The sequence below is a fragment of the Saccopteryx leptura genome, chromosome 6, assembly GCF_036850995.1.
Source record: "Saccopteryx leptura isolate mSacLep1 chromosome 6, mSacLep1_pri_phased_curated, whole genome shotgun sequence".
Taxonomy (NCBI): domain Eukaryota; kingdom Metazoa; phylum Chordata; class Mammalia; order Chiroptera; family Emballonuridae; genus Saccopteryx; species Saccopteryx leptura.
In genome coordinates this window covers 10,460,296-10,484,514 of record NC_089508.1, presented here as the reverse complement: position 1 = coordinate 10,484,514, position 24,219 = coordinate 10,460,296, and the positions used below count along the sequence as shown (strand labels likewise).

Here is a 24,219-nt window from a genome sequence, read left to right as displayed (position 1 = left end):
ACTATATAGACTATAAGCGAACTTAATTTCAATCAAAAAGCTCCAGAATGGTATGAGGTGAACGCCTGAGAGAGTAAGGAAGGTTTTTCTGTGCCTGCTTCTCATCTGTTGATATTAGTGTTGCTAGAATTCTTTTAGTTATTCGGACTCAAAACCTCAATCATCTTAGCTTTTTAATTTGTAATCATTTTATATATTACTTCCAATGGCCCACAATATAAAGTCCAGCCCCCTCAGCCTGGCATTGAAGTTTTTGATCATTTCAATTCTCCTCTGACCCGTTCTTCACTATGCACCTCCCTCATCCTTGTTTTCAGATACTTCCTGTGACTGTGTGGCTAGCACAGTCATATTTCTTTCTGGAATTTGTCTTCATTTCCAAGTGTGCAACGTGGGCAATGGATCTAAAATATGTTTAATTTTGTTTTGTTTTCCAGATGACAGAAGTCAAACTATACTTCCCTTAGTGAAATCATTTTGTGAAAAATCTTTCAAAGCAGATGAATCAATTCTTGTTTCCTTATCTTTCCATCTAGGAAAACTATGCCATGGACTATACGGTATGTTGTGTCCTAAGAATTTCAAGATTACAGATCATTTTTTCCTTTTTCTCCGAGTGACTTCTCTTAAGTCACTAAACTTCAGCTATTCAGTTGTAGAACCTATCCTTTAAGTGTGTAAAATCTTAGAATTTTGGTAGCATTATTTAGAACACATTTAGGGATGACGTTTTCCCTAACAGAACCTACTTGAAGAACAATGACAGAGTGAGGAAGGGATAGCCTCTACATTTCTGAACATTTTATGTGTTAGTTGGTAAATGATAAAAGGAGCTCAGGTATATAACTATTGGTACATAGTAAGTATACTCTTATTAATCATTTGTTTAATAATATATAATATGAGAAGTTCAGCTTACAGTATAGAATAATACCTATAACTTTTGGCATTTTGAACATAATACTCAGTTCTTAGCTTACTATAATTAAGCAGCAATTAAGTTATAACCACTTAGCATAGCAAAACATTTTTGTGTGGATTGTAGATTTTTAAAATAGGTGATTAGAAAATTAATTAGAATTCCTAATGAGTTCTTATCTACCTAAGATAGTTAACAAATGTGGAATCAGTTTATTGATCAAAAATATTTTGAGTTTGCCATCTTACAGATTCAATTGTTAGCTCCTCTGCAGATGCATATGCATGTCTTTTTGCTAGGTAATTTAGAATATTTACCATAAGTAAATAACAACAATGGCCTCACTACTATTACTATAGTGACTTTTTAGGTCTACAGTGTGATATATGCTGCAGAAATTATTGCAGGCCTAATTTCTGCATTATATAGCTTATAAAATAGTATTATGACAGTTAACATAAGGTGAACCAGTAGATCCTCAGATTTCTTCATAATAGTTACTCTCCTCCATGATGCTGTTATTTAGTGATTACTGACCATTTCTTTAAATATTTGGTTCTAATTATGCTTTTATTGTACTTTGCTTTTATCTTTCTAATTTTTGTTTTCAATTGAACAAATGTTTTCAATTTCTCTAGGAATTTTTACTCCAGATCAACACTTGAGATTTTTGGAGTTTTATAAGAAACTTTGCACACTAGGTTTGCAACAGGAAAACGGGCACAATGAGAACCAGATTCCACCCCAAATCTTAGAGCAGGAGAAGAAATATATTTCAGTACGGAAGAATTGTGCTTATAACTTTCCGGTAACAAATTATATGTTTGTACTGATTAAGTATTTTGATTATTACTAAAATTAATTGAATAGGTAGCATTAAAAATACTGCCTTATTTGACATTTGCTGTTTAGTGTTATGTCTGGTATATACAGTAGGAACCTAGAAAATATATTTTTAAAAATTTTTAAATATTTTTAAAATTTTAAACATTTTTTATTAATTGGAACCTAGTAAATATTACTGTAGTTTATATTACTGCAATATATAATATAAATTAGAATTACATGCATATATTTGGATCTTCCAAATTTGATTTCTAACTAAATTATGATTCAGAGGATGTGATTCAATTTAAGTGAAAGAATGATAATATTAGGTATTGATGCATGTTTTTCTCTCCTTCCCACTCATCTTCTCTCTTCCCCTCCACCAGGCCATGATCGTTTTTGTTGATCCTAAAAACTTCCACATGGAACTCTATTCTACCTTCTTTTGCCTCTGTCATGACCCTGAAGTACCAGTCAGATACACTATTGCCATTTGCTTTTATGAAGTAAGTCTCAAGAAGTGATACATTTGTTGTTAACTTTATGTGTACTAGATGATTATTTGGTATTTTGTACAATTTTGTTTATAGATGTATTATAAAATATAGGCTCTATATCTTTTTCACATTCTAGTCCTAAATCTTATTTTAAAATTTTAATCTTAGAATGTTCATAGAAGGCCCTGGCTGGTTGGCTCAGTGCTAGAGCATTGGCCTGGCGTGCAGGAGTCCCGGGTTCGATTCCTGGCCAGGGCACACAGGAGAAGCGCCCATCTGTTTCTCCACCCCTCCTCCTCTCCTTCCTCTGTCTCTCTCTTCCCCTCCCACAGCCGAGGCTCCACTGGAGCAAAAGATGGCCCGGGCGCTGGGGATGGCCCCATGGCCTCTGCCTCAGGAGCTAGCGTGGCTCTGGTCACAACAGAGCAATGCCCCAGATAGGCAAAGCATCGCCCCCTGGTGGGCGTGCCGGGTGGATACCGGTCGGGCGCATGTGGGAGTCTGTCTGACTGCCTCCCGGTTTCCAGCTTCAGGAAAAAAAAAAGAATGTTCATAGAAGTCATTTACATAAATGTTATATTTTTTTCATTTATTAATCCATTCATTGAACATATTTATACTAAGTACTTACTTTAAGCCAACATTGTGGTGTAGATGTGAGTGTTGTAGATTTGGAAATAAAATCAGTTTTTATATGCTTTATAATATTTACATTTAACTTTGTACCTAAACCTAAGAACTTGATAACAAATGGAAAATTGAGAAATTAGTTGTTTAAATTTATTGTTTTTACTGCAATTGTATCATGTTTCATCAGTATAACTTTTAGATTCAGCTGTTACAACAACTCTTCATAATATAAGAGCAAAAGTGAGTTGGAATTTTTATGATGGATTTAATTACTACTTTAGCTTGAGGTTGAAATTTGGGGCGTGTTTCTTGAATGATTGCAGTAAGTATGTGCATGCTATAGTTGCAGTAAATGTATATAAACTTTAATTTGTAAACTTCAAAACTGTCACATAAAAATCTGTTCATAAGTGGCATAACAAACTATTTCCTTTCTTTATAAGAGGTGTAATACACATTCTTATCCTCTGAGAACATTTCACCCCCTTCTTTGCACTGTGTTTCTATGTCAAAACATTGTTAAATTAACTTCTTTTGAATAATATTTTTTTCTGATACAAATGAAATAAATGTTAATTGTGCAAAATCTAGGAAATATTCCCTTTGAATGGTATAATTAAAATAATTCCTCTGTTGCACAGTTAAGTCATCCTTGTAAATATACATATAGAAATATGCTTTTGGAGAGGAGAGGACAGAGGTTCTGGCCAGCTGAGTGAAACACTGTCTCTAATGTGCACTAAGTGGGTATTTAGGTGGGGATGCCATGTGTGCTTGTATTTTTCCAGTGGTCTCTGGCGATGGGTGCGTGAGATTAGAGTCTGAGAATGCGTATTTATGCAATATGAAAGTTTCTAATTGTGTTTATTTTATCTCATTTCTTTAATATTTCATTTTTATTTATGTTTTAAAGTGGACATAATATGTTAAACATTAAAATGTGTATACAAAAAATATTTCACTGGTAAGAGTGAGTTTGGAAATCATTGCTATAGTTATTTGCTGGGTGTCTAGTTTCCTTATTCTCACAATCACACCATGTAGATAGGCTAATAATGACACTGTAATCCACACTGGTGATTTAAATTTTCCTAATAGTGTTATTGCTAGATTCTGGTAATTATTTTAATATGTTATAACTTTATTATTATTTTGAAAATATTTTCAACTCTATAGAGTAAAGGTTTTAAAACATTTTATCAGGACACATTTTTTCAAATAAAGCTTAACTCAGAAGCCCAATATATAAAAATAAAGGTGACGTGCCTGCTGGTGTCTGTCCCTGCAGCCCTTCAATTGAACTTGCCTCTTTCAGCAGCCCTGGCCAGGGTGTATGCTCAGAGCCTGAGATAGCCTCTCGGACCCTGGCGGCTGCTCTGAGACTTCCTGCTGTGCACCAGAGGCATCTGTGGGCTTACTATTGCTGGTGATATCAAAGTCATGGCTCTGATAAATTCATCTTTCCACACTTCCAATGCCATATGTTCATTTCCTCATCCTCATATGTCTGCACACTTCATCTTATTATGAAGCAGACTGAAAGGCTAGTTCTATGTGCAGTTGGTCTTCTACAAATCTACCAGTAATTTTGCATTTATGTTTGAACCTAGTTTCATTTTAGAAGAAGTATTGAACAATATTTTTAAATATGTAAAATTATTATTATAACCTTTATGTCTAGTAGTCTTAAATCTGATCGCTACATTTTAGGTGTCTAAACTTCTGAATTCTGGAGTAAATTTAATACATAAAGAACTAATGACATTATTACAAGACGAATCACTGGAGGTAATATCTTCTTACTCTTTGGTTTTTACTTCTTTTATGTTAAGTCCGAATATATCATTGCCCTTTTCCCTCCTGTTTCTTGGGAATTGCATGAACTCTTAAGGCCCCAGAAGCTTTAAGTCAATGTATCATAGACTGGAAGTTGGGAAGCTCTTTTTAAAAGATTAGGTTTTAGGCCCTGGCCAGTTGGCTCAGCGGTAGAGCGTCGGCCTGGCATGCGGGGGTCCAGGATTCGATTCCCGGCCAGGGCACACAGGAGAAGCGCCCATTTGCTTCTCCACCCCCTCCCCTCCTTCCTCTCTGTCTCTCTCTTCCCCTCCCGCAGCCAAGGCTCCATTGGAGCAAGGATGGCCCGGGCACTGGGGATGGCTCCTTGGCCTCTGCCCCAGGCGCTAGAGTGGCTCTGGTCGGGGCAGAGCGACGCCCCGGAGGGGCAGAGCATCGCCCCCTGGTGGGCAGAGCGTCGCCCCCTGGTGGGTGTGCCGGGTGGATCCCGGTTGGGTGCATGCGGGAGTCTGTCTGACTGTCTCTCCCCGTTTCCAGCTTCAGAAAAATACAAAAAAAACAAAAAACAAAAAAAAGATTAGGTTTTAAAATATATTCAGCTTTTAAATATACATGTATATTTGTTTGTTCAGGAAAATTTGGAAATGCCAAAAAAATAGATTTAAAAGAGTACCTTTAATTCCAATAACTATTACTATTTTGTTACATTTTTTCATTTTCTATTTTTTCCATATAAAGGTTTTTATTTAACGCACTTTTAATCATATGTTATGTTACACTTTATATCTTTTTTAAAAATATTGTTTAGGAAGTATATTTGCGAAGGCTTTGAAATACTTAATTTTGATGCAATAGTATATTTCATTTACTTAAATGACTGCGAACTTGCTACAGTGCAACATTTTAACACTTAGACATTACTGAGGGTGTTGTCTGAATTACGCTGCTTTTCAAAAATTTTTGAACATGTTGGTTGTATAGAAATAGCTGTCTCAGATCTAGACTATTTGAACAGTATTAAGAAACAGATACACTAATCTCTTTTGGTAGTTTGGTGGTGATAAGTACTTTGACCAAGGCAGTTGATCATGTTTCTAAGACTCTCCAGCAAGAAGTAAGAAAATAGAAACTTCCAAAACGTTGTTTGGTAAATACTATTATTTCTGTGTAGGAATTGACTGATGATGTTAACTAATAATCTAAGATTAGAAAAACATTGTAATCACCATAGGAGTAATCAATATCTCTATTCAAAGGTACTAGATGCTCTTATAGATCATCTTCCAGAAATCCTGGAACTTATGTCTACTGGTGGAGAAAGCAGTATTCACGAAAATAAGGTAAATCCCGTATATCAGAAAGTTTCTGAACGTTGTAAAGTTTACCTTCCTTGAGGAGCTGTTGCGAGGAATCAGTGAAAAGTTGTGTGGGGAAACAGCAGAGCTGGCCACATGTAGATGCTCAGTGAGTGTCTGCTGGAGTTTGAACAGCTGGAATTTCCTCCACAAGTCTTCTACTACCATATTCTTATTTGTTGTCCTTGGAGTTTACATGCATATTTTCAGTTTTTATTTGTATTATTATTCCAAGAATAACAGCTGGTGAGGACAAAAGGGTAGGAATTTAGAAGGTCAGAGTTTGTTGACAGTGAAACAGAATAAATTTTACTATAATTAGAAGGGTTGTAAGAGTCCCAGGCTTTATTCTAAAATTTTGTTTTCAGTAACTAATAAATTTTACTTATGGATTATTTTTAAAGTATTTGATTTAAGCAGATTATTATCTCCTTGTGACAACTGAGATGCCTCCTATGTTCTGAGATAGACAAGAGCATTTCTTGCCTCATGTATTTTTAGCTGAATAAACAGACTAAATCCTGCAATTGATTTAATTATTGTTGGTGCTTTTGGTGTGTTTTCTTTCCCAGTTTTCATCTCTGCCTGACTTGATTCCAGCACTCACAGCTGCTGAACAGCGAGCTGCAGCTTCTTTAAAATGGAGAACTCATGAAAAGCTGCTACAGAAATATGCCTGTCTGCCACACGTCATATCAAGTGATCAGATTTATTATCGTTTCTTACAAAGAATGTTCACAATCATGATGACAAATGTGAGCCCCAAACCTTTTATCTTAATCTTTGGAACTCACACTTGAGCTTGAAATTACTACCAAATTTTTTACATGCTTGAAATATTACAACAAACTCAGTTCATTCCATTCTGTCCAGAAGGATGTTTTCTTCCCGAGTGCCTTTGCTTCTCCAGTAGTTCGCCCTGTGGTCATCTTTTACCTAGTGGGAGAGAGGCGTGACAGGCGGTACCTCCACTTACCCTGTGTTTGTGTGCCGCCAGGGAGAGGGTAAATAGACTCGCCTTAAATGTATGGTCTTCATATTCATTCATTTATTTAACAAAATTTATTGAGCTTTTACTATGTGCCGAGCACAGTTCTAGATGCTAAGAATCCAGTAGTGAGTGAAGAGACAAAGGACCTAATCTTGTAGAACTTTACATTTTATTGGCAACAGACAATAAACAAGCACAGACGTGTATAATGTTGTCAGGGATAAGTATAGAGAAGCCAGAGGGAAAGAGGTGATGGAGGGCAGTAGCATGCTGTTGCAGATACAGTGGCAGGAAGAGGCCCCCTCTGCAAGTGCGCTGCGTGCAGAGGCTTGAACAGAGTGGTGGAGTGGCCATGAGGATGTGTGAAGGACGAGTGGTCCTGGCAAAGGGAACAGTGACGCAGCGGTGTTGATACAGGTATGCTTGGCCGTGTGAGGAGCAGCAGGGCGAGTGTGCTGAGTGGTAGAGAGAGAGAGGAGGCTAGAGAGATGGCTGGGTCCACAGCACAGGGACCTGAAGGCCGTGACTGGAGTCTAGATCGTTTTCTTTGTGACAGGGACATCTTTGGAAGGTTTTGAGTGGAGGACTTTTTTTCCTACTTTCATTATGAAAAAATTTCCAAGATACACCCCCCCCCCCAAAACGGAGAAAATACTATAATGAACCCTCCTGTTCCCATCACTTAGATTTTATTGTTAACATTTTGTCATGCAGGTGTTTCTGGACTTACGATGGGGTTGTGTCCCAGTATACCCATTGAAAGTTGAAAATATAAGTGGAATATACATTTAATACACCCAGCCTACCAAGTGTCATAGCTTAGCCTACCTTAAACATGTTCAGACCTCTTAAATTAGCCTACAGTTAAGCCAAATCATCTAACACAAAGCCTATTTTATAACAGTATTAAGTATCTCATATAGTTTACTGTGTGTATTGCTTTGCACCACAGTGAAGTTGAAAAATCCTAAATCAAGCCATCATAAGTTGGGATGTCTATATTTGCTTTTTTTATTTCATTATGCTGGAGAATTTTAAATTCTAGATATTATATTTTATCTCTAAACATTCAATATTTATTTCTAAAAAGGACATTCTATATAATCATAATGCCATTACATTTAACCAAGTGAACAAGTATTCTTTAATAGCATTTAATATTTAACCCATATTAAAATTTTACCAATTATCTTTCACCAAATGTCTTTTATATTTGTTTTATTCCATGCAGGATATAATGAAGGTCTCTGTATTGCCTTAGGTTGTTATAGCTTTTAATTCTCTTTTCATCCAGAACAGAGTCCCTCCCCCCCTTTCTCTACTTTTTCATGGTGTTGAATGTGGAAAAGACTTAGTTGTCCTGTGGAATATTCCAGCTCTGCCTTTGTCAGATTGCTTCTTCATGAGGCCATTTTGTTCATCTATTCTCCATGTTTCTTGTAAACTGGAAGTTAGAACTAAGGGGTTGCTGAGTTTTACGTTAAACATTTTTGGCAAGAATACTTCATAAATGCTACTGTGTATTATATTGCATTGTATCTGGATAGCTGTCCCTCTATAAGTGACCTAAGGGTGGCTGTGGAGTGATGACAACTCTATTAGTCCACTTCAAAATTATATTTTTTCCCTTGTGATTTGCACTGTAATCTGCAGCTAACACCCAATTTCCCATCAGCCTTTTACCCGTTTTAGCATCCGTGATGTTAACATGAAATATGAAGATGCTTCCAGAGGGATATAAGCACAGTGATTGGAGAAGCAGATAACACTGCTTGTACTGTTACTCAAGAACTTAACATTGATTTGTAGGGCCAGATTATTCAGAATAGGTACTAATAGACTAGTTTAATTGTCTTTCTTATTTCTTTAAGAATGTCTTACCTGTCCAAAAGGCAGCTTCACGAACTCTATGCATTTTTCTACGTTATAATCGTAAACAAGAACAAAGACATGAGGTCATTCAAAAATTAATTGAACGTAAGTAATCATTGTCTCTTACTTTGAAAAAAAAAATAAACAAAGTGGTTGGCCTTAGTTATAGTTTATGTCTGACTTACACTGTATCATTCTGCCATGAATAATTAGGCTGATGCTGGTAAATACTTGAAGAGCTTTTGTATTTGACTTTTATTGGTTATTTTGTTTTGTTTTAGAAATCGTTGTGACAGGATCAGATCTGTGATGAATGCAAGTAATAATACTTTGGGATTTTTGGTGTGAATTTCTATATTTGAGAAATTAAAATATTTACACTTATGTTGAAAGCCTAGTTTCTCCCCCAATGAAATAAAATTTGGAACTAAAATATAAGCAGACTACCCATGAATCACAGCATTGATTTCATGTTTCTACTTTAAATATTAACAGGGAATTTTTTGTTTTTGAATAGAGTTGATAGTACCCATAAATGTGAATCTGGTGAGTCTAGGTGGTTTATAAAGTCTTAAGAAAAACAAAGTCAATTAACAAATGCATATTTATTTTAATTTTCTAAGGGCCAAAATCAAGACAAAAACCTTTAGTGAGGATGTTAATTCTAAAAATACTGGCCTACTTTTGTATCTACTTAGTGAGTTCATTAATTATTGTATGCTTGATTTGACCATAAGGTCTTAAAGCAGGGGTCGGGAACCTATGGCTGGCAAACCAGATGTGGCTCTTTTGATGGCTGCATCTGGCTCGCAGACAATCTTTAATAAAAAAATAACGTTAAAAATATAATACATTCTCATGTATTACAATCCATTCATTTCCTACCGCTCATGTTCATAGTTGCGGGTGGCTGGAGCCAATCACAGCTGTCCTCCAGGACAACACCAAATTTTTATTGGCTAATGCGTAAGGTATACGGGTTGTTGTATGGCTCTCATGGAATTACATTTTAAAATATGTGACGTTCATGGCTCTCTCAGCCAAAAAGGTTCCTGACCCCTGTCTTAAAGCTTTTATGAAGTCAGGTAATAGGATTTTCTGGTTATTGGAGTTTACTATTTTAAGTAGTGATTACTACTTTTCAAAAAATTAAGAGTACGCAAAATTTTACTTAAGAAAAAATATGCTTATTATTCTTTAATCTTTTTAAGTATATTTTAACTAAATTTTAATTTTTTAGTGACAGGATCTTATATGTAAAATGTTTTATTTTGAAAGAAGACTATAATAAGGGAGAAAATTATCCTTTTAATTTGATCTGAATTATTTTAATAATTGTGTGTTTACATAAGACTTTATCTACTTCAAAGCATTTTAATTTTAATTTTATTTTTTTAGCAAGAGAGAGACACAAACGGGAAGGGAGAGAGATGAGAAGTATCAACTCGTTGTTGCAGCATTTTAATTGTTCTTTGATTGCTTCTCATAAGTGTCTTGACCAAGGGTGGGGGGGCTCCAGCTGATCCAGTGACCCCTTGCTCAACCCAGCGACCTAGGCCTCAAGCCAGCAACCTTGGGCTCAAGTCAGTGATTTTGGACTTCAAGCCAGTGACTTTTGAGCTCAAGCCAGTAACCTTCGGGCTCAAGCTAGGTGACCAAGGGATCGTGTTGATGATCCCACGCTCAAGCCATTATGTCAATGATCCCATGCTCAAGCCAGTGACTCTGCTCAAGCTGGTGAGCCTGTGCTCAAGCCAGTGACCTTGGGGTTTCGAACCTGGAATCTCAGCATTCCAGATTGACACTGTATCAACTGCAGCACCACTGGTCAGACCACTTCAAAGCATTTTTAAGGAAATGGGGAAGAAACAGTTAATTTGATTGCTAAAAAATTTTGAAGTTATACACACCTGTATTTGAATTCTAGCCCTGCACTTACTTGCTCTGTAACTTTAATGTTTCTGAATCTCAGTATCCTTATATTTTAGGAGAGATAATTATGTGCTTATCCCATTGCATTGCTTTCCAGGGTTGAATGAGAGAATTTGTTTCAAGTACTTAGCACATAGTGAATGATCAAAAACAGTAGAAATAGTCATCCAGTATTTACTAAATGCTAATGGAATTGAATGCAGTGTTTAATAAATTTTTTTCTGTTTTTTGAGGTATTAATTTGAGGGGTCTACAAACGATGTATAACATGATTTTTTCCTCTTATTTCTCATATTTGCTAGACAAATTGTGGGTATAGAGAAAGTTGACATGGATTTTGTGTGTCAGATTTTGTCACATGTTATTTAATGTAGGACAGATTAAATTTGTGATAATTTTTTTTTTGTTTCTAGAACTGGGCCAAGGAAAAAGTTATTGGAATAGACTTCGATTTTTGGATACCTGTGAATTTATTATAGAGATCTTTTCCAAATCATTTTTCTGTAAATATTTCTTTCTACCTGCTATTGAACTGACACATGATCCAGTAGCAAATGTGAGGTATGGCTATCAATCCAAGAAAATATTGGAAAAAATGATATTTTAATGTATATACTATTATGAATATATGCAAAATCTTTTTCTTAGTCAATTAAAAATTAAGTTAAGAATCTTTTTGCTTTGAAGTTCTTAGTAGTTTTAATTGATAAGCTTCAATCATTGGATTTAGAAACACAGTCCTTTAACACTATCTTGAGTCTCTCCTTAATTGGGTTGAGAGAGCAGTAGTCAAAGCCAGCCTGGTAGACATGTCTGGCCGCGTGAATACACACATTGGCATCAAAAGGTGGCTGAGTAGATACTCTCATTTATCTGTCTTCCGAGACTGAAGAAAATATAGTTCTGAGTGGAATTGGAGAGGATCTGTTCATTTTTAGGGCCCCATTGATTCATAGAAACAGGGATGCTTAGAAGTGTTTTTCTTATCTTTTCTAATGTTCAGCTGTCTTACGTTTTTGAAATCCAGTAGATGTTAATTGCAGTTGATTAATGAACTGTTTGATTAAATGGAACAGGCTTGAAATTGGCTTGCTTGGAAATTGAAAAAATGAATAAATATATTTTTTCTTTTTTTTCCTCCAAAAATAAGCATGTTATTTCTTCTAAAATTGCGTTAAAAATACATAACATAAAATTGACCTAAAATTTTAACCATTTTTAAGTGAATAGTTTGGGGGCACTTAGCACACACATACTCTTCCATGAGGGTTATTTGTACATTGTATGAGTTGAAGGCAATTTTAAACCCTCAGCCATTAGACTTGTGTTCTATGCTCCATGTCCGTTCTGAACTTGAGAACCTCTGATCTGTAGGAGGGAAGGACACAAAGTCTCTGTTCCTTAAACAGAGGAACTCCGGAGCCCTTGCTGAGTTTTCCCATGCTAGCCACAGTTCGCTTTATGCTGTGTGATATGTATGCATCTTTTATAACCAGCTGACATGAACTGCAGGCACCATGTTCCTCATGATACTAACGGGAAGATAGTCTGGACGGACGGTGTTGCTGTTAAGAGAAAATATACCAAAAAGAATTGTCAAAGGATGTTGAGAACTTTGTGAGCATTGTTTAAGGGGAACAGATCTAGAGCTGGTTTTTGTATTTTTAGTGTGAGAAAATACAGAGTGCTTTCTGGCATTGGCTGCAGTATATTGTGCATCTTATCTGTGCTATGTAAATGACAGTGAGGTTTCCTTGACTTGAGGTTTAACGACTGTTGCTGCCCTGGCCAGAGAGCTCAGTTAGTTAGAACATCAACCCAAAGCACAGAGGTTGCTGGTTCGATCCCCAGTCAGGGCACATGCAGGAACAGATCCGTATTCCTGTCTTTCTCTCTCTCTCTAAAATCAGTACAATAAACAAACAAACAAAAATATCTTTAAAAAAAGACTGTTGCTAATTCTTTAAAATTTAGCTCTTGCTAAACAAGTACTGGATCTGACTATATTGTTAACATTTTGCACATCGAAGTGATTCTAGAAAAGCAGCTTTCAATGTGATGAATTATCACTTGCCAAGCAGTTGGCAGAAATTATTTGAAAGGAAACTGAATCATCTCTACTCTGGGCAACGTGACTAATAAGATGACATTGGTTCTAAGAGAAAGCAACCTGCCGATGCAGAAACCAAAGGGAGAATAATTGAGTATTGCTCTATGAGTTTTGGTGATAATTTTGGGTAAGGGATCATTGTATAGCAGTTTGTCTTGGTTCCCACTTCCTGGCTGCTGGCCCCCAAAATAGCTTCAGCATATACTAATTGGTTTGGGGGGACCAAAGCCTTTGCTCAGTGCTATGGAGATGTGCAGATAAAATAGGAACCATCACAGGCCAAGGTGGTAGGGTCGTGCAGGCTAGGAGAGTTTCCGATTCCCAGCTCACACACCTGCTCACTAGCGGTGTGTCTTTGGGTGAGTTCCTAAACCTCCCTGTGTATCCATCTCTTTAGTACCTAGTCCACAGTGTGTCCTGAGGAACAAACCAGAGGTAATGTACATAAAGAGTTTAGTTTACTAGGAAGATGTCATCCCTCACCTCAAAATCTTTATAATTGCATGGGCCCAGGATTCTCATAGAGATAAATCATTACTCTAGTTTGTGTAGCTGCTACTGAATATATGTTTTCTAGACTTGACTTGGGTTATAAAGAATGAAGTGTGCATAGACTGTTGTTTTTGTTGGGTGTTTAAAATTTAAAATACTGAGTCTAGACAATATCAAGACTGGAAAAATATTATTGGTATTCAAAGAAGCCTTCTTCCGAGTTGTGAGAAGGGAAAACTGAGATCCCGTAATTAGAGAACACATTACCAAGCTTAGCAGTATCCATGGTGAGCTCTGAATAAGTTTGAGACCATTATAGCTATTTACAGAGTTGAAAATTCTAGAGGAAGAGCTATCCTCTTTGATTGAATAGAAAGCAAATCTTGTTGTATGAGAAGAATCCTTAATTGAACGCTCAGCTGTCAAACCATCTGAAGTCTGTAGGCATGGGACTTAGCCACCACAAGGCTTGACACAGAAATGAAAGTAGTATCTGGAGAGCACTCAGATGGGTAAATGAAACAGCAGCCACAGAACATATAACCACCTAGCATCCCTCTCTAACACCAGCCCCAGCAAAGCAGTAGAGTTTGAGTTTAGTCAAGCAGAATGTTCCTCGGGACTGCCTCCTCCTAAGAAGGTTTCCTGCACTTTTCTGGGTTTCCTCTCAACTCTTGGCCCACTTAGCATTTCCACTGAATATCTAATGGGCACCTCCGACTTGATCTGTCCAAAGTAACCGCCCCTATCTTGCTCCTGAGGTCTTTTGCCTCTCAGTAAATAACCATTTCAGTTTTCCACTTGTTCAGATCAAAACCTTAACTCCTTTCTGTCATTCCACTTCCGATCCCTCAGCACATCCTGCTGCTTGCAAAATGTTTTCAGAACCTAACCACTTCTCACGAGCTCGGCTGCTACGCTCTGGTTCAGGCCACCATCTTTCTTCCCTGAGTTATTGAAGGGGCCTCTGCTGTGCTTGACCAGCTGCAGTCTAATCTCAACATCATTTCATTCCTCTACCTAAACCCTCCGTGGCTTCGCACTGCACTTAAAACAGAAGCCGGTCTCAGAACAGTGGCCTGCACGGCCCTGGATGATCTGGCCTCCTCCTCTTTAGAGATCATCCCCTAATCTTACCTTTGCCCAGTTCTATCCGTTGTAGCCAGTTTGCCATTTGGGCCAATTTGCCAGTTTGCTACTTTGGGACAACACCTAAGTAAGCTCCGCATGTAGGACTTTTGCTCCTGCTGCAGCCACTGCCTGTCGTGTTCAGAGACATGTGGCTTATTCCCTCATTTTTTTTTTTTTTTTTTTGGTCTTTGCTTAAGTGTCATCTTTTCAATGAAACCTTCACTGAAGCCCTCTCTGACCACCTGTTTTACAATTGAAACGCTGCCTCCTCTAGCACTCCCTGGCTTCTTTCCCCGAGTTCTTTTCTCTACCTCCCACTGTCCAGCAGACATTTACTTAGTTAACCCTCTCTCCCCAGCCCCGTGCTAGCGTGAAGCTCCAGGGCAGCAGAGAGTTTTGTTGCTTTTATTCACCAGTGTATCTCAGCTCCCGAATGATGAGTGCTTGTTTCATGGTAGGCACTCCATAGCATATGTTGCATAGTAAATTCAGTTTCAGGCTATCTACAGCTTGAATATTCTTTCAGTTTTATGTTACTATTATTATTCAGTTCTTAAATTTAAGTTATAGATTAATCCAAAGTAAATAGTATTTCATTTATTATAGAATGAAACTTTGCTACTTGTTGCCCAAAGTGAAATCTACCTTGAAGATCCCTGCAGATAAACATCTACTTCAGCAGTTAGAAATGTGTGTGAGAAAACTTCTATGTCAAGAAAAAGATAAAGATGTTCTGGCTATTGTCAAAAGAGTAAGTATCGGCCCTGGCTGGGTAGATCAGTTGGTTAGAGTGTTACCCAATACGCCAAGGGTTGTGGGCTTGATCCCCAGGTAGGGCACATACAGGAATCAGCCAATGAACACATAAATAAGTGGAACAACAAATCGATGTTTCTCTCTCTCTCTCTCCAGTCAATAAATTAAGAAATAAAAAGTGTCACATTTGCCACATTTGTATTTTTTGCATTAAGATAGTCTTAATTATATCTTTATTATTTTAACTTGATGGGATGGCACTATGTTAGAGTCATAAGAATTAACAACTGAGCCCTGGCCAGTTGGCTCAGCGGTAGAGCGTCGGCCTAGCGTGCGGAGGACCCGGGTTCGATTCCCGGCCAGGGCACACAGGAGAAGCGCCCATTTGCTTCTCCACCCCTCTGCCGCGCTTTCCCTCTCTGTCTCTCTCTTCCCCTCCCGCAGCCAGGGCTCCATTGGAGCAAAGATGGCCCGGGCGCTGGGGATGGCTCTGTGGCCTCTGCCCCAGGCGCTAGAGTGGCTCTGGTCGCAACATGGCGACGCCCAGGATGGGCAGAGCATCGCCCCCTGGAGGGCAGAGCGTTGCCCCTGGTGGGCGTGCCGGGTGGATCCCGGTCGGGCGCATGCGGGAGTCTGTCTGACTGTCTCTCCCTGTTTCCAGCTTCAGAAAAATGAAAAAAAAACCAAAAAAAAAAAAAAAAAAAAAAAGAATTAACAACTGATTTGGTTGATGTGTGCTACAGTTGGATATGAGAGTTAGCACTTAGACATTAAACCATATTACTAGTAATATAAGCTCCACAAGAGAGAGCTTGGCACATTCTAGGTGCTCAGTAAATGCTGTTCAACTAATAATGAATACCTCATTCACTAGACTTTATTTACAAGCAGTTATAATCTGGGAAAACTTTGTTGTTAAAATTGGGAAAGTCACATTTGATAGAAGCTTAGCCATGAAGTTAGTTCAGTGTCTTTACAGAAGATCTAGACCTAGAAATATTGTCTGCTCAAGATCATATTATTAAGTGACAGAAATAGGACTAGAATATACATCTCTTACCCCGAGTGCATTCTTTTATCAATAATATAACATTGCATCATATAGGGTTTTTTGTTTTGTTTTAGTATGTGATCTAATTATATGGATTGTTTGGGAATGTTGGAAAACTAAAACAGTAAAACTTTCAGTTTGTGAAGTCAAACCTTAAAATACTTTAGCCTTCAAGAATTTTTTGCTCAATATATGACTAATGCTTTTATAAGATTAAGTCAAATTAAAATGGTTGCATTTATGCATCTGGATAAATGAACTCCAGGACAGATAGTTTTTGAGAATTTGTTTGTAGCGAGAGAAATTAATTTATTAATGTCTCAAGTAATGGCATTGATTTGAAAAAAAAATTCTGTGGTCCTTTTTTTTCCCCCCTAGAAATTATTGCCAGATGTCACTTGAGGAACTTTTTAATAAAGTGATTTAATAACTTAGTATTATTAGTATAATTCTATTATACTGAAATGTGAATTCCTCTTCATAAACTGAAATAGCCAGAAAGACCTAGAGTCTGGACATGCATCTAAATTTAAACACACGCACGCACGCACGCACACATTGCTTGCATTTAATTGGAGAAATTTAGACAATGAAATTAATATGTCAAAATAGTACACATGAGAGAGTTAGTTACTCTTCTGAAAGAATTTATTAGCTTGAGATAATATAAGCTAACCCCATAAGTAGGTACAGAAATTATATCATTAATATAATGAATTAGTCACCTACAATAGATTATTCTGGAGGATTCTTTATTTTAGTCTGATAGTCCTTTTTTTCCCCCTTTCTATTGAATTTACTGGCGTGACACTGGTTAACAAAATTACAGCTCTTCTTTTAAGTACAAGTCAATCTGTCCCATGAAAATCCTGTAGTGTAATGTGAGCAGACTCAGGTGTTGGGAACCTTTGAGAGGCCCTACCTACACCAGTGGTTCTCAACCTTTCTAATGCCGTGACCCCGCAATACAGTTCCTCATGTTGCGGTGACCCCAAACCAAAAAATAATTTTGGTGGCTACTTCATAACTGTAATTTTGCTACAGTTATGATTTGGAATGTAAATACCTATTATGCATTATGTATTTTCCAATGGCTTTAGGCGACCCCGCTGGGGTCGCGACCCACAAGTTGAGAACCGGTGCCCTACACAAAGCTTCTGGATAAAAATGGAATAGCTGACTCTAGTCAGTGTTGTAAGGTGGGAAGTAATTTTATTTAAAAGGGATATTTCATGGCATAAACTTCCAAATATTTATAAATTTCAGCATAAAAATAAAGCTTTCAATAAATATGTTTGCAATGAATAGCTTTGGCATATGACTATACAGATGTGCTTTATTTTGGCTGTTAAAGTTACTTCTTTGGAGAAGTACTATATATACTCTGTCAGAGACAAAACCCTGGGGTAGATGGGCCACTGTTAGATTGATATATTTGTTTTAGACTACTGTATTCTGAAAGAGAAATACTAAATTGAGAGAATGCTTTCAGAATGAATTCCTTTCTGTTGGTTAAAGTGTCATATGATTAAAAGTTTCTGTGGAAAGGAATTAAGAATTTTAAGCCAAATAATAGATTGCTTCATATATATTTAGCTAAAAGATTTTTTTTTTGCTAAAAAAAATTTTTTTTAATTCAAAGATCATACTGTATTTCTGAAACTTCAGAAGAGTGGCACCAGGAATGATTAGACACTAGTTTAATTGTGCATGTTTTGTATTTAAAATGTTCCTCTAGACTTGCTCTTCTTAAGGTTAAATTTTTTTTTTAAGTTTAAATAGATCTTAGCATTAATATATAGAGATTGATTAAAAATACAATGTAGAGTTGGGAAGAATTTTAAAACTTGACTAGTTATTAAAAAAGAGTCTTTTGAGAAATGATGGTTGATTCAGTTACTGTTGAATAACTTGAAAAACTTTCTTTATAGACTGTGTTGGAGTTGGACAGAATGGAAATGTCTATGGATGCTGTAAGTACACTCTCTTTGCCTCATGTTGAAAAGGGTATTTAAAAGTTGGCATATACTCACATTAATGTTTCACAATTTCATTTTAAACTTTAAACTTAGTTTCAGAAAAAGTTTTATGAAAAAGATTTGTTGGATCAAGAAAAAGAAAGAGAAGAACTACTTCTTTTGGAAATGGTATGTTGTTTTCACATGCGCAGACATACATATTTCTGACCAGTATTAACTATGCTTTGTTATTAAACCTAATAAATAATTTCTTTTAATTTTACACTACTTTCTCCCCCCAAAAAATGACTGAATAAGAGTCCTGATCTTTTAAAATCTGCTATTTTATGAATTATAAGGAAAACTACATTTAAAAGGCTTTAAAAACTATTTTATTAAAGTATTGAAGTATTATTAACATACAATTAACTGCATTCATTTTAAGTGTAAAGTTTGATGAATTTTGACATACAGACATATCTGTGAAACCAACACCACAAGCAAAATAACAAACATTTTTATTCTTTTAAAAGTTTCCTCTCTCCCCTCTATGATTCATATCTTCTATTCCAGTCCCCAGAAACCACTAATCTAGTATCTACTTCTACAAATTAGTTTGCTACGAGAATTTATATAAATTTAATAATATATTATGTAATTTTTTGTCATGCTTTTCATCATAATTTATTTGATATAAAGCTTAGAATTATTTTGTTTATCTCCATAAAAAGCCTGCTAGAATTTTTGTGAGGATTATGTTAATTAGGATGGATCTATAGATCAATTTGGAAAGTTGCCATCTTAATATGAGTCTTCTAATCCATAAAGATTATTATCTACCACTCCGTTTATTTAGCCTTCTTTACTTTTTCTAAGTGTTAACTGTAGAGTTCCAGAGAAGTCTTTTGTTACATTTATTTCTAGATATATTTTTGGCATCATTGTAAATGGAATTAAAAATTTTAATTTCACTTTCTAGTTCAGGATTGACACTAAGAGGGCTCTAAAATTTTTTTAAACTGAGTGATTTAAGCCTAAGAGAAAAAATCAGGCAATAGCAAAAGACCCATAGGTGATCCTGATAGGCAGTTAGCGAAGGACTTCAAGATAGCTATGATTACTGGGATCAGGATAATAGGGTGTAGTGTTTTATACATGTAGTTTGTTCGGAACCTGATATGGTTATTGATCTTCTTGCCTACTTATTCTATTGGGATAAGGGACTCCTGAGTTTTGGTAATGTTTTATACCCTGGTCTGTGAGCTGGTGTGGCTATATAGGTGTGTTCATTTTGGGAAAATTCATTGAGCTGTACACTTATAATTTTACACTCTCTATGTATATTAGACTTCAATAAAACATTTTTAAAGTGTCCCAAAGACAATTTTCTTTTCTCTCAATCTTTTGAAAGAAAACATTATTTTGCTATTTACTAATCAGAAATGTAAATGGCCAATAGTAACAAATATTTTGCTAATGAAAATCGGTAAATACCTTCTAGAAAATAAAGGCTTATTACCACAATGACACTAAACTTTTTGTTTTAGCTTAACAAATCCCCAAAGGCACAATTCTATAGATATTAAAAGAACACAAATCTGGAAAAAACTGCACTTCTTTAGACACTAATTTAGAAAAAGTACTTCTTTTAGGAATTTTTGTGAATAATATTTGTATCTCTAAACTTAATTTCTCATTAGAACATTTTTCTAAATCTATTTATGATTACCTTTAATGCTAAGATTTTAATAACAGGAACAACTGGAGAAGGAGAAGCAGCAGAATGACGGCAGGCCCGTGAGTGAGCGAGCCTTCGACAAGAAACGTAAGCGGTTTTCTGTCTCCACCACCGCGTCCCTCAGCTAGTTCATGTTTCATCCTGGCGTTCTGAAAGACCGTGTCGAGTTGTTAACATTACATGGAAAGTTGCTTTTCTTTCTTTTGTTTTTAAAAGTCATTTTCAAAAACTGGCTGCTTAGTGTTGTACAGATGTTAGAGTATATAAATAAACGATGGGGATCAGTGTGGAGCTTCCGGTCTTCAAAGGAAAACGGTTAACAGCAAAAAGGCTGTGAAATTGGTCATGAGTAACTAGGATTGAAATCTGTAAATATGCAAAGTAAGACTATTTGGGAATGAGTGTGGCTTAGCGAGGGATAATGTTTCACTTTTTCTGTATTTAGTATATTTGTGGAGATTAGTAAGAACCCAGAAGAAATTACAGCCCTTAAAACAGAGTTTGTTTTAGGTAGAGACACCAAGACATCAACAACTCTGCCCAAGAGCATCCCCGTGTCTCTGCCAGGACCCTCTTCTAGCACCCCGTCAACAAGTAAGAACAACTTCTTGTGTCTCCTCTTCCTTCTATAAAAGTTAGTTACGGGGAAGTCACTGTGCCCTTTCAGTGCTGTTTGTTGTGGTAGCTCTCAGTGGGCAGCTGTGGGAAGAGATGCTCCAGTCAGCTCAAAGGAAGGAAAGGAGTCTAGACCACCTGTGGTTTACTGAGAATGGTGGGATGGTCTACTGAGAATGGTGGGCGTGGAGAGGGAATGGGGTTGGGACATCTAAAGATGAAGTGAACAATTACGTTTTTCTTCTGCTTGTTACTCTAGGCAAAGAAATCAAGAAATCCAAATTGATTCGAAGCCAGTCCATTAATAGTCAAGCTTTTCATGCAAAATATGGCAACTTTGATAAGTGTGCTAGGTATGATCTGTCAGCTATTCATGTTTTAATTTTTATTTTGTGGTCACAAGTCTTTGTGTATGTGAAATATTTACATTATTATAAAAATTGGTTAATTTTGAGGTTTTTATAGGTAAATGATTTTTAAGTTTTCTTCTGTAAAGACTTAAAAAAATAGTAGTTAACCAATTTACATTAGAATAGCTATCCTGGTATTCTAGGAAACCTACTGCTATGACCATATTTAATAGCCTCATCTATTTGCTATTAATATTGTTTTTGTCTATTAAGAAGCCGCTGACATGTTTCTATGGCAGAGTGTTCAGAACAGAGTGCTGCTGACAATAAATGAATGTGTAGTTTCCCCTTCCGCCCCGCAGACTGAATGGTTAAGATTAGAAGAGAATCAGAATAAACGAAACAAACATGATATTTTATATGCGTTATACTCATGTAGTATAACAGCTGCATATCAACCAACAAGCAAAGTAATTTTAAGGAAACATCAAAGTTTTTAAAAGTATTTATTTATCCAGAAAAATAATATGCTATAAAAAAAAACATGTTTTTCTTTTGTTGAAGATAGTTTATTCAGATTTTTAGTTATATTTTAGGACATTATCAACAGATCTAACTAGAGTTCCTAGCCAATAAGGTGATCTCCATTTGGACTAAAGAGATGAGAACTAAAGATAAGTCGTTTCCAAGGCAATTTCATTCATAATACTTGTCTTAACTGAGCATCAAAAGACTGTTATTCCGATGCAGCAAAAGTTTAAGGAAATGCTTTGAAGTTATAGACAAAATAATTGTTGTGAGGCCTGGAACGTAAGAAGTAAATGAATAAAACTAACAAGCGTGTTTCATAAGAAGTAGGGGCAGCCTGGAAAACAAGACTGAAAAGGACCAGGTGCTGGGTGAGTGGGTGGAAACGGCATGTTCTTGGATTTACACTTACTTATGCTCTTTTCTAGTAAAAGTTCTGCAGCAGCGTATACACCTTCTGCCTCAGGGTTAGCCAAGACTTCCATGATTTCACTAGGTGAGTAGAAATCTGAGTTCCTCAGAAAGTTGCTAAATACAATAAAATAAGATTTTCTTTAAATGAGCAATATTTGAAATAGACTTTATCTTAAGGGTTCAAAATTATTTTGGAGACAGGAATGTAGTTTGAATGAAATATCTCCCAAGTTTCTTGGTTAGAAAAATGTGCTTATTCCTTATTATTGATTACTTAAGGAAGTGAAGACTGAGGAGAAAGTCACTAAACAATTACACATGGGAGGTACAAAGAGAAAATGGAAGCGAAATGCTTCTGAACAGATGTGTGAAGTGTTCACCTAGAGAAGAGATTTTTATCTACGTGTGGCCCTTAAGACAGGCTGCAAGATGGTTGTTAAGACAGGCTGCAAGATGGTTGTGTCCTGCGAGATGCACGGGGAGTAGTGCTAGGAGCCTGGCAGGCAGAGGGGTGTGGGATAACTCCCCTGCAGAGCCCCTGTCATCTGCAAAGGCTGAGTGCTGGTGTTCTGAGGAGCAACAGCAGGCCGGTTTGGAGCATGCAGGCTGGAAGGGGGAGTAGTGTTACATAAACTGAAAGGAAAATCAAAGTCATAGCTCGGCTGGTCTATGGAATACCTTTTCCTTAACATGGACTCATCCTTGACTGTCTGGTGACTTCTGCCTGTCTTCAGTGACAGCATTCCAAGGCTATGTGGGTACAGCCGACGGGGGCGGGGAATGTGAGGAGAGGCTGGTAAGGATTCAGGGAAACAGATTGTAGACTGTCCATTGTGAGTGAGTGTGAAAATCAGTGGGATCCTTTTGGAAAGCAGTTTGGTAAAGTTCATCAAGAGTCCTAGATTTTTAAAATGCTTTATGACTAAAAAAGAATCCCATTTCTAGCATCTGTCATGAAGCAGTAAAATAAAATGTGGTAACAGTATACCCTAGTATGCACCCTTGATAGATGCGAGGAAAAGAGCACTTTTCCTTGTCGTCCTCCCTGAGACCCTAGTCTGATGTAAGAGAAGCGTCAGAAAAATGCCGTAGTCAGGCATCCTACAAAAGATTTGACCGGTACCCCCTCAAAAATGTTATTTAAAGTCACCGAAGACAAGGAAAGGCTGAGACACTTCCACAGCCAAGGAGGGTCCGAGGACAAGGAATGTGGTATTGTGGAGGGGACCCTGGACAGACATCAGGTGACAGCTAAGGCAGTCTGAGCACACATGGATTTGACTTGATAAGGTGTCACTGTTGGCTCAGTATCTGTAACAAGTGTGGCGCACTGCTGGAAGGCCTTATCAGTAGGAGGGAAACTGGGCCGGGGTAAGCGGGACATCTTTCTACTGTCTTCTCAATATGTCTGTAAATGGAGAACTTAAAAAAATAAAGTCTATTTAAAAAATAACATTTAAAATAATAACTTCAAAATGTTAAGTGCTCAGGGATAAATTCTGAAAAATTATGGTAAATGTACATTAAAGACTTTAAAATATCGCTGAAAGAAATGAAGGAAGACCTAAACAAGTGGTATTGGGGCAGGGGAGACCCCTTCTTTAATTCTTACAGCTGGGCTGATAATAAATTAATGGCACTGACATAAGGCTAGGTTGGCAGCAGAAAAACTAACTTAATACATGTTCATGGGAGTCACAGTATGATACTCGGATCATAAGAGAAACAATCAACCAGGCACCTTTTAATATTTTTTAGACAAAAAACCAATAAATTTATGAAGAAATTGATAGAAGGAGGGGAAAAATGGTGGGGCTTATTAGAAAGGAATATAAGCAAGGTTTGGGCATTTATTAGTAAGGAATTTAAACAAGATAGTAAACTTAAAACAAGGGACAGTAAGGCTTGTTTATACAGGCTCTTTGGCTAGAGTTGTTCATTTTAGTGGTAAAGGCTGTCCAGCTGTGGGGAGGACACCTTTCACATGGGACGTGTATTTCCTGTAGTCATGGAGACGGCAGGGTCACGGTGCCATTCTGGCCCGGGATGCTTGTCAAGTAGCTTCAATTCAAAGTGATCGATATGCCATGGTGGGATATTTTGAGGTGGCCTGTCTTGGACCCTGACAACAGAGAGGTAGACCATGTTTATGGTTTAGAAGTCTTCGTGTTGTTATGATGTCAGTTCTTTTAAAATGGATCCAGAGGTTCAGTGCAATCCTGATCAGAAGTCTAGCAGTCTTTTTGTAGACGTTTGTA

General features: G+C 36.9%; 1 protein-coding gene across 2 annotated transcripts in view; it reads left to right on the top strand.

Moving 5' to 3' along the window:
* PPP4R4 (protein phosphatase 4 regulatory subunit 4) overlaps positions 1-24,219 on the top strand; it is a 78,143-nt gene that overhangs the window by 48,377 nt on the left and 5,547 nt on the right. For both annotated transcript variants that reach the window (XM_066343032.1, XM_066343031.1), the window contains 15 exons: positions 438-560; positions 1,558-1,727; positions 2,134-2,253; positions 4,585-4,662; positions 5,925-6,008; positions 6,596-6,778; positions 8,886-8,991; positions 11,232-11,379; positions 15,158-15,302; positions 18,290-18,331; positions 18,431-18,505; positions 20,072-20,141; positions 20,565-20,648; positions 20,929-21,022; positions 21,976-22,043. In XM_066343032.1, the coding sequence (XP_066199129.1) occupies positions 438-560; positions 1,558-1,727; positions 2,134-2,253; positions 4,585-4,662; positions 5,925-6,008; positions 6,596-6,778; positions 8,886-8,991; positions 11,232-11,379; positions 15,158-15,302; positions 18,290-18,331; positions 18,431-18,505; positions 20,072-20,141; positions 20,565-20,648; positions 20,929-21,022; positions 21,976-22,043 (1,590 nt within the window). The remainder of the gene's footprint in view (positions 1-437; positions 561-1,557; positions 1,728-2,133; positions 2,254-4,584; positions 4,663-5,924; positions 6,009-6,595; positions 6,779-8,885; positions 8,992-11,231; positions 11,380-15,157; positions 15,303-18,289; positions 18,332-18,430; positions 18,506-20,071; positions 20,142-20,564; positions 20,649-20,928; positions 21,023-21,975; positions 22,044-24,219) is intronic.